The 11317-nt window shown below is 39.9% G+C and overlaps 1 protein-coding gene across 1 annotated transcript; it reads left to right on the top strand.

Annotated features, from left to right (window-relative positions):
- Positions 1-1576: 1576 nt before the first annotated feature.
- LOC146966892 (uncharacterized) lies at positions 1577-3541 on the top strand. Its single transcript, XM_085763618.1, has one exon. It carries the CDS (start codon positions 1592-1594, stop codon positions 3395-3397), a length of 1806 nt encoding a protein of 601 aa, XP_085619744.1. The 5' UTR covers positions 1577-1591; the 3' UTR covers positions 3398-3541.
- Positions 3542-11317: the final 7776 nt, after the last annotated feature.

The raw sequence follows: 11317 nt of genomic DNA, 5'->3' as shown, positions 1-11317 counted from the left end.
TTTGGGATATTAAAAGAAATAAGGTTAAAGGGGGGTTTATTAAGAGTAAAAATAAAGTTAGAATAAAGAGTTAGAAAGAAGCTTTAATACATATGTGATCACTTGTTTTGTGTTTGTTTGTTAAATCCCCATTTTTGTGTGTGTGTGTGCGTGTGTGTGAAGATTGGTTTTCTTTTGTGAATAAAGTTTATGATTACTTGATATGATTGAGTGTATGTTGAATAGAGATATATAATGTTATATATTCTTTAGCTGCTAACAAATATGAGCCTGAGGAAGACGCTTTAATGAGCTTCCAAAGGACGTTTAATAAGAAATAAAATGTATAAATCTTCCAAGGGGTATTTGGTTAAAGATGTCTTTATGAGCCTCTTTTTCTCTTTTCAGAGGACTTTGAAAAATAAATAGACTTGTTAAAAAAATAAATATTAAAAACATATGAACCCCGGAGGAGGATTCTTTTTGTAAAAAACTTTGACAAAGGGTGAAAGTTTGATAAAGGGGGGAAGGAATGTTTTCAAGTGTTCAAGTGTTTTATTGATAAGGCATTGAACCATTTGTCTGTTTTCCTTTCATGGTATGAGAGTGCAAAAAGGAGGCAAAAGGACAAAGGGTGTGTCTGGAGGCGCAAGGACAGCTGGTTTGCATCACAGGGACTGAGGCTTGCGGACGACAGCGCTTGCATCGGGATCCAGTGATAAAGGCCAGTGTGATTTTATCCACAAACTCTTTCCGACAAATGTACCTGCATTTTAACCTCTGTGCATACATTTATAGTTGATGTTGTTGATGCAATTTGATTGATAATAGTACTTTCATTTACATTTAGTGCACACACCTATAGTACATGCATCATACATATGTTGTAGTTAATTAGAAGAAAGCTTGGCAACGGACTGATCATTTCATTATTGAGATACTGGTTTGTGTGAGATTTTGTTGTTGGCTTGTGAGTTGGTTTGGTTATTGCTAAAGATTATTGATTTTGTAGTTGAAGAGCTTTGTGTGTGGACCTGGCGTTGTGAATTTTTACCTATAGAACTCTCTTTTGATTTCTGAAGTTGGTAAATCTTTTCATCTGTTTTTCATCAACTGTGACAATTAAAGCGGCATAAGTAATTAAAATATATTTAGTAGTAATTAATTAGATATAATAACAATCATAATAAAATAGAATTAAGTTAATCTGGTTAAAATTGAATTAGAGAAGAATATCAAAATGTCAAAAATAGACAATCCAAAAGTAATCACTCCTGTTGAAGTTGTCCAAAAGAATAATCCTCTAATTAGAGGTGTAGCAGAAATGTCAGAGAAGTGGCATGGGCGTTGGTCTAATATTGACCAACCGTGGCCAGCCGTAGGGACTTTTAACCCAGATGTAATTAAAACAATGCAGGTGCTTGTGTCCATATATAAAGCAGGCGAGAAGAAAGGGAAAAAGGGAGAGAAGCGTAAGCAGAAGAGAAAGATGGAACTTGACATGCTCCAGCTGTTTGAGAGAGAGGGACAGCAATGGGCAAAGGCTAAGGAGGAGGAGAAAGACAAGGCTCAAAGAGAGTTAGAGAAGAATGCAAAAAGTGTAGAAAAGTTAATGACAGAAATTGATGCACCCTTCTCACATGTGGTCCCAGTACAGAGACCCCCACCTTATGAGAAGGAGGTAGAGCTTAGAGAACTTTATCCTCAGCTCCCAGTGATTACTCAGGAAGGAGATTATCATATTACAGATGATAATGAGAAAATAATAGAGACAGGAAAAGCAGAAACAACTTTAAAAATGTATCCCAGCTCCAAAAGCAAAAGTAAAAGCAAAACTGTGCATTTCAAAGCTAAGGATAAAATTAGAGTTAGAAAGATTGAGCTTGGAGATGATGATCAAAGTGATCTGGAAGGAGCTGTTGGGGGATACGATCCTGCTGTAAAAAAGATATTAGCCAGAGCAGAGAGGAAAGGAGCTAAGTCAGGAAAGAAAAAGTGTGCCAAAGATGACACTGAGAGTGAAGGGGAGGACAGCGAGGAAGAGTTAGAAGAATTGAGTCCATCATATATGGAGTATCTAGAGAAGAAGTACCTTGATAGGAAGGAAGAAGAAGATAGACAGGAGTGTCTAAAAGTAATTAATGAGGAAATGGACAACTGCGCTTCACGCCTATCTATAACATCCACACCCAAGGTAAAAGAGTTTTTCGAAGACAAATTAGAGGGATTACAGGCTAAAAAAAGTGATCTAGAAGCACAAAGCGCTAAAAAATCAAACACAGGATATACATTCCGTCCGAGGAAAGACAAGAGTTCCAGTTTTATGGGTCCAGTAATCATTAGAGGACAAAGTCTGGAATACAAACCCTGGCAAAGCACCGACATGTCAGATATCCTGGAGAAATTACCTATCCTCCAGAATGGGGCGCATCCCTGGATATCTAAACTAGAAGAAATCATGGTGGGAACACAATCTGCCATGGGTGATATTAAAAGATTGTTAGCTAACATTCTAGGAGTTCCTGCCATGGAAGAAATTCTGCAGCGAGCAGGACTTAATCGTTATGTGGGTACCTCTGTAAATGATTCAGAGTTGTTTGCTGCAAACAGAGCTAGAGTGTGGAGATCTTTGAAGGACACATTTCCCACAAATGTGCATCCTGATAATATTTTGATTGAATCATTGGGATGCGATGAAAATCCTCGTGCTTATGTGTCAAGAGCGCATCAGATGTGGAGAAGTGTTACAGGACATGATCCGGATGACAGTCAGATGGAGCAATCAATCTTGCGAGCTAAGATTCAGAAGGGGTTGCCACTGTCAGTGAGGAGTAAATTAGCAGAAGTGGTTGGTCTAGGGAGCATGATAAAGAGTGTTTATACAGATCACATAGCACACCAAGTAGAGCTGTATAGGAAGAAAGAGTATGAACAAAAGGAGCAAGATCAGGAGATCCTTAGAAAATTAAACCAGATTCAGTTGGTAGATAATAAGAAGAAGGAGAAGAAGCAGGCAGTAGTTATGCAGAACCAGCCTGAGATAAATCAGCCCATGTCACAGCCACAGCCACAGCTGCAGTCACAGCTAAATCAGTACCAGGCACCACAGCCTTGTGCAGTGGTACCTTTTGTTTATAACACACAGCCGACCTTTGGCCTGCAGCAGCAGGCATGGAGAGGAAGAGGTCGAGGAAATGTAGGGAGAGCAAGAGGAAACTTTAATCCAAATTTTCAACAAAGTTCTGAAGTGTGTTATATCTGTGGACTGGTTGGACATTTTGCCCGTGAGTGTAACAAAGTAGGAGGAGGAAATTTCAGAGGGAATTTCAGAGGAATCCCAAGAGGAGGCTTTAGAGGTCAGCCAATGGCGTTCCGGGGACCGGTGAATCCTCTCAGGGGCCCGGAGCCAGGATTCTAGGGCTGCCCAGAAAATCCGAAAGGGAGGTGTCAGCTGGTAGTGTCAGGGCCGGAGCAAGATCCAACAATAAGGGTAAAAGTAAATAATCAACCATTAGAAGTGATGGTAGATAGCGGAGCAGCTTTTACCTGCATTCGGCCTGAAGATGCTACACATCTCCCTATGTCTGGTCAATTGATACGGACAATCGGGTTTGAGGGAGTCAAACAGCTGGTACCTCTTACAAAACCAATTGAGCTCTGCTACAAAAATCAAAAAACTACAATACCTATACTGGTATCAGAACATACACCGATTGCACTTTTGGGAAGAGATGCTTTGTGTAGATTGAATTGTATAATAAAATGTACTCCAGACGGCTGTCTGGTGGAAATGCCAAGTGATACTGCTCGTCAATTGTCAATGAAAACAGATGTTGAAGCTTCTTCAGTGTTTTGGATTGGAGATCTCAGTGCAGGACTTTTGGAGCCTGTTAAATTGTGGGAGAAGTTTATTGCAGCAAATATGTCTGATGCGAAGCTTCCAGAGTATCCGCTGCATTGTACATTGAAGTATTTTAAGGATGCTTCTCAGTCAGATTTTGAAAATTGGGTGAATCGTCAACCAAAGCAAGTTGAACTCACTTCATGTTGTATCATTTTGGGCCCACAAGGAGCAGCTATGATGATTGATGTGAATGATTATGTGAGTAAAGAATTTGACATCAAGAAAAGTGTGCCGCATGTAACTTTGATGGTGTCTGAGGACTATGAACAGAAACATATAGGAGAAATGATGGTTGAGGCAGGGAAAGCTGTTTTTGCTCCAACAAAAGAGAATTTTTCCATTTGGAGGAGTGAGGATCAGCGCTTTCTTAAAATTATGATTTCTGCTCAAGGTCATGGGCGACCACAAACTGTTCGAATGACACATGAAGTAATTTGCAGTGTTAAAGTGGACACAGATGTTATAAAAGAGGAGATGTTGCAGCAAGTACCTGAATGTTTGTGGTCTCGTTACAGCACTGATATAGGTCTTGTAAAGTCAGCTCAACCTGTTAAAGTGGAACTTAGACCAGGGACTAGACCTCCCTGGAAAAATCAGTATCCACTGAAAGAAGAAGCAGTTGAAGGAATTGAACCGCAAATTGAGGGACTTTTGAAAGCAGATGTTTTGAAGATAACTCAAAATCCTCAAAGTAATACACCATTGTTACCTGTGAAAAAGTCTGATAATTCGTATCGCATGGTACATGATTTGAGATTTGTAAATGAAGTGGTTGCTGATTTTCCAGCAGAAGTACCGGATCCGCACACTTTGTTGGCACAAATCCCTTCAACTGCTACACATTTTACAGTGTTGGATTTATGTGGTGCATTTTTCAGTGTTCCACTTGCCATAGAAAGTCAAGGCTTGTTTGGGTTTACATATAAGGGACAGTTCTATGAGTATAAAAGATTGCCACAAGGATTTAAACATAGTCCTCACATTTTCAATAAAGTATTGAAAGATGACCTAGTAGGACTGGATCAGAAATTGAAAAGTACAGTGGTACAATATGTGGATGATATTATAATTTGTTCACCTGATAAAGAAACATGCCATGATGATTCAATTAAACTGTTGCAGATTTTGGCAGAAAATGGTCACAAGGTTTCTCAGAAAAAACTGCAGTATTGTCAGGAGAAAGTAGTTTATTTGGGTCAAACAATAACACACGGACACAGAAGCATTTCTGACAGTCATTTACAAGCCATTCGAGAGGCTCCTAAACCCAGAACAGTAAGAGAAATGATGACATTTCTGGGTATTGCTGGATATTCTTCTGCATGGATAGAAGATTATGCTAGTTTAACAGGGCCTTTGAGAGCTATGATTAAAGATACCGGAAGTGTTCAATTACACTGTAATCTCTCTTGGACACAGGATGGCCTTTTGGCTTTTGAAACAGTCAAACAGAGGTTACAGGAGGCTCCAGCCTTGACACTTCCGGATTATTCCAAGAATTTTCTGTTGTATGTGTCTACCTCAGTTGGGGGTAAATATGCATGTGCAGTTCTTTGTCAGCCAACAGGAACAGGGAAAAATCCTCAACCCATTTCCTATTATTCCACTGCCTACTCAGAAGTAGAGTTGGGATTGCCATTATGTTATAGAGCAATGGTAGGAGTTTCTTTGATGTATGATAAAGCATCTTCTGTAACAATGGGATATCCTGTGACAATTCTCACTCATCATAGTTTGAGAAATCTTCTGAACTATGGTAAATATACATTGACGATGCCTAGGCTTAGAGATTATCATAGACTTTTAGAGCAGGAGGATGTTACATTAGTGAGGTGTGTTACAGTGAATCCGGCTGAAAATCTGCCAACTGCAGAAGATGGTGAACCGCATGATTGTGTTCGGGAGGCAGAGAGATATTCAAGGCTGAGGTCAGACTTGCAAGCCCTCCCACTGCGTGAGGCAGACTTGGAGTATTGGACTGATGGATCTTGTTACCGTGTGGGGGATAAATTGAGTGCTGGTTATGCAGTAGTCAAAGCCCAGGGGACAGAATTTGTGATTGAAAAGGCTGAAGTGGTTCCTCAACCTGCATCAGCACAGCTTGCTGAACTTGTAGGATTAACTGAAGCATGTATGTTGGCAGAAGGTAAACGTGTGACAATTTACACGGATTCTGCCTATGCTCATAATGTGTGTCATTTGTTTGGATCAGTGTGGAAAAATCGAGGTTTTAAGAAAACTGATGGTTCCCCAATCCAGCATCATGCTCAGATTATGAAACTTTTGCATGCTATGATGAAACCGAAAGAAATTGCAATAGCAAAATGTGCAGCACACAAACATGACATGTCAAGAGTCACTCAAGGTAACAAAGCTGCTGATGAAGCTGCCAAAGCAGTAACAGGAGCAGACAAATTGGGCAAAGTTTTCTTGGTCACACATGAAGCAGATTTAGAAGATAAAATAACACTTACTGATGTGATCATGATGCAGGAAGCAGTTTCTGCATTGGACAAACAATTATGGATAGACAGAGGTGCTACTCAAGATTCCACAGGTCTTTGGAGAAATCATGAAGGTCTGATAATAGCACCTCCTGACCTGTTGGGATTGATGATTCAAGAGGCACATGGATTGGCCCATGTTGCAAGGGGGGAGGTTAGGAGAAAGATCATGAAAGAGTATGGATTTTGGGCACCATGTCTATTAGAACAAATTGATCATGTTATAGGCAGATGCACTATTTGTCTGAAAAACAATGTTCGAAGAGGTGTTACAGTTCCACCAGGTTACATTCCAACGCCAAGGGGTCCAATGCGAGAGCTGGTAATGGATTTTGTTGATATGATAAAACCAGTTGGAGGTAAAAGGTATATGCTGGTAGTTGTGGACAGATTTTCCAGATGGCCAGAAGCCTGTCCAACCAAGCGAAAGGATGCTCAGTCAGTTGCCAAGTTTCTGTGCAGAGAGGTCATAAGCAGGTGGGGACTTCCTGATCGGATATCTTCAGATAATGGAAAGGAGTTTGTGGATAAAACTGTAAAGCTAATCTTGCAAAAGTTAGGAATTAAACAACGCCTCGGATCAGTTTACCACCCACAGAGTCAAGGAATTTGTGAAAAAATGAATGGTATTTTGAAAAATCGCATTGTCAAAATCTGTCAACACACGGGTCTAAATTGGATAGCAGCACTTCCATTAGCATTAATGGTATGCCGCTCCAGTGAATTGCGTGATTTGCATATGACGCCTCATGAGTTGGTTACAGGTAGACAGATGCCAACACCTTGCTTGCGTATGACTGGAAAAGGTCCAAGTCTGGGTCTTTTGGAAGATGAAATGCGAGCATATGTAACATATATGGCTACTCTCCATAAAAGAATATCCATGTATGTTTCCGACAGGCAGAGACAAGAGGAGGTGCAGGAGAGACTTGATGAGCAAAAAAGGAGCACGGTGCAACCTGGAGATAAGGTGTTTGTAAAGGTGTTTAGGAGAAAGTGGTATAACGAACGCCGTGAAGGACCATTTGAAGTTGTTCGCAGTACAGGAACTGCGGTTCAGGTTAAAGGGTCCCCAACTTGGTACCACCTGTCACACTGCGTTAAAGCACCCGTTGAAGAAACGCCACCCTTACAAAATGGAGGTGTTGAAGGCTCACATGAGCCAGATGAAGTGGTCCAGGATTTGGATGATGTTGATAATCTTGTGCATGATCCTGATGATGACACAGGTGACTTTCCAGTCAACGAGCAGGAGAAAAGATTTGAGGACATTGATTTCAGGCATGTCCCAGAAACAACAGAGCCAGCGGAGAGTGAAGCATCAGAGAATACAGAGAGATGTGATGCCACTCCAGGACAATTTGAACATTCAGCAAAACAAAGAAGTCCAAGGCCAGTCAGAAGAAAGGTCAAACCCAAACGGTATGACGATTAGAGTTGAAGTACCTTTAGGAGGGTCAGTCCGGCTTCCATGTAAGTGTGGACAGAAAACTCCTGAAGCTTCATTACAGTGGAGAAATAATCAGAATGAACAATTGATGTTAGAAGGTCCTAGAGTTGAAGCTGTACCTGTTAGTAACAGAAAGTATGTTTTGTTTAATGATATGGGCCTGACAAAAACTAAGGAAGAGTGTTCACTCTTTCTGAATTTTGCCGACTGGGTAGATCAAGGTTATTACACATGTAGTTATTTAGAACCTGAATTTGAATTTGTTCCACTTAAACAGCAGTGGAAATCTGGTTATGTGACTCGTAAAATAAAACTTGTAGTTGAACCATTAAAGTCGGATGAAGTATCAAAAGTGGTCAAGGTTAATCAGGAATTGACTACTGAAGTAACTACAACTAAAGTGACACATACTACATTAGGTTTGGAAACAACTAACAAGGCACACACATTGACTCCTACAACAGTTTTAGTTATAACTCCAGAGATAATAACTACAAAACCTATTTTCACTACCCTTGAAAATTCCAAAAGTAATGTGAAGATTGAAATAACTACCAAAGCTACAGAATCTCCAACTTCTGTAGTAACAACATTGAAACCTGATGTGACGACCTTTAAATCCCCTCAGGAGGAATATGTGACACCCAAGTCTGAGACTAATCTGCTGAGTTTGATTTCAGATAATATAGGTAATGAATTGTTGAATTCTGAAGAAGTATCAGAAGAAACAATAGAACAGTATCGTACATTACAGAAAAGAGAAGTTGAATGGAAGGCATATGGATTTGATGCCAAAGCCTTAGAAATTCCAGACCCATGGGCAGGTAAGAATTTGTGGTTTCAACAGCTGACCCATTCTATTAGATCAGTCAGAAGACTTGAGGGTCCATGTGTGGTAAAGATTCCAACACCAGGTACATGGCCTTCAATTTTAGAAGCAGTACCCGAACCATTGGCTCCTATTTGTCAATCTTATGCGCTATCATGGTTATTATATCAACAGCAATCAGCAGGAGATGTGGTCATGGGATTGTCCATGAATCTTTTTAAACCCCGACGTGAATGCTCCTGGTTGATTGATTTGCCATATTTGAGCCTATTTGGCCCAAATGAAGAAATAACGAAGGCTGTTCCTGAGGGAATGGGAGTAACCAGAGCAAAGGCTGAAAGTTGTTTTTGCTCAAATGATACCTTTAAGACTGCTGGGATGTTTATGGGTATATCAGATTGTAACAATTATATGATGCATTTTGGTAAAAGTGAACATAGAGCCTTAAATGATGAGTATTCAGTGACCTTTCATGCTCCAGATTCTGAAAGGAGTAGAACTCTAACTGTGAAAAATCAGACTTTGCCAGCGAATGTGACTATGGGAAATTTTAAAGATCTATGGTGGGTATGTGATGATAAAGCATATATCTTTCTGCCATATGGGTGGACAGGATGCTGTTACATGGCAAAACTGAAACTCCCATATGAAGTATTCACCATACATAAAGGGGAAGCGTCTGATGATCCACAATCTAATGCTGTTTCTGGCCAAAGAAAGAAAAGAGAATTGGCACAATTTCACAAAATGGAGGCCTATCATTTCCGAGTAAGTTTAGCAGAGAAATGGGGCATAGGTCTATTTCCATGGTATGGAGTGACATACTTAGCAGATCACATTGATAATATTACATACACCCTGCAGGGATTCGCAGATCAAACTGTGATAGGGTTTACAACTTTGACAAACACACAAAAAAGTCACAGACTGACATTGCTGAAGCATGACATGGCACTTGATTACATTTTGGCCAAACAGGGAGGCCTATGCATAGCTCTGAATTTTACTGGAGATGCTTGTTACACTCTGATTCCCGACAGCTCAGATAATATGACTAGTGTTATAGATGCACTGAAAAACATAAGAGATGCTTTTGGTGCTTCAGAAGGTGCTGGGAAATCTGCAAATTCTTGGCTGCAGGAGCAATTAGGACCTATGGGTGCAGTGTTAGCTCAAATTATGATAGCAGTAGTTGTAACACTGTGCTTGTTGTTTTGCTTCTGTACAATATTATTGACCTTTGCAAAGGCGATGATATTGAGGTGGGTTGGTGTGGTGTTACCAGGAGATCAGAACCAGATGTTACTGCGAGAAACTGATGTGAATGAAGATGGAAGAGAAGTGAGAGGAGAACTGATGGAGACATATCCATATTGAAATAATGGCAAATGAGACAATAATACATTTTGGTGATAATACATGAGTGTGTTAATTTGTGACAATGTTTGAAATGTATTTGCTGTTGCAAAGATACTGGTTTGTTTTCTCTCTCCCTCCTAGAACATATAGGAGAGAGATCACTGTGAAAGTGCCAGGCTGTTCGGGGACCCAGATGTTCTGAGGAGATTCAGACATCCTCACATGAAGAATGTGAATGAAGTGAAGGGCCCTGAACATGGACACTTAAGTATTTTGACCACATTGAAGATTGACACTGTGGAAGAACTGCAGTGTAATTTGGTGTTTTTATTGTATGCATTTTTGATATTAAAGTTTGATGTTTTTCATGATGATATGTACTCACTACTGTATGTTTTTGCTAGTATGTGGATATTGAAGCCTCAGATGTTTTCTTTTCTTTTTGACGTTTAGGGAGAGTAATGTTAGGCAGGGACAGGTCCAATGGAGGATTCGATGGGTTGACCAGCCTGAAATTGGACACTGTTTTGATTTTATTTGTCTGAGGTTTTCATATGTATCTACTGAATTATTTCATATAAGTTTTAAGAATTTCTTCTTTTCTAATTGGTTTGGAGTGCTAAACAGTGGTTGCCTAAGGCAGAGGGACCGTGAGAGAATTTCCTGTCTTGATTGTTTGATGGAAACTTTAAGGAAGATTGGCTGCCTGGCAGGTTTTCGCTCTCACACTCCACAAATTGTTTTATTGCTAATGATTGTTTCATTATAGACATTATATAAGAGTGTCTGTTTGTTTCATTATGATAATCATTTGATTGTATGTTGTCTTTTATGTGTCGAGACTCTACGAGCCTCGAAGGGGGGAAATATGTAGTGTATTATACACCTTAACTTTCTTGCTTAAATATCTTGTATTATCTTATGTTCTTCTTATTGTGTGTGCTTTCTCTGAACTGAAGGAATGTGTCAACTGATGCTCTGCTTAATGGGTTCCAGATGCTGCCTAGAAGCAACTTTATCTATTAGAAAGTTGATGATTGTTTTGTTTAGCCTAAAGGCTGAAACCTTAGGTCAGGGGTGTTTTCTTCCGTTGACCTATGGTGGCCCAAAGGTTATCAATTTGGTCAAGAGGTTAAATTCCAGAAAGTAAATAGTCCAGATCAAGGTAGTCTTTGTTGATTGGTTGCATTCCTTAGTTTGGAGAAGGTGGAGTGTTTGGAGTTAGAAACTATATATAAGGTCAGAGTTTTGGGCCAGTCGAGGGAGATCTCATTTTTGGCCAGAGATGCTCC

Source organism: Trachurus japonicus, chromosome 20, assembly GCF_045865225.1.
Source record: "Trachurus japonicus isolate A0001 chromosome 20, Traja_1.0".
NCBI classification, from domain to species: domain Eukaryota; kingdom Metazoa; phylum Chordata; class Actinopteri; order Carangiformes; family Carangidae; genus Trachurus; species Trachurus japonicus.
The sequence above is the reverse complement of the archived record's forward strand: the minus strand, read 5'-3'. Positions and strand labels throughout refer to the sequence as shown.

Excerpts from the sequence above, each read along its gene's own strand:
- LOC146966892 (XM_085763618.1), top strand. The coding sequence starts at position 1,592 with ATGACAGAAATTGATGCACCCTTCTCACATGTGGTCCCAGTACAGAGA.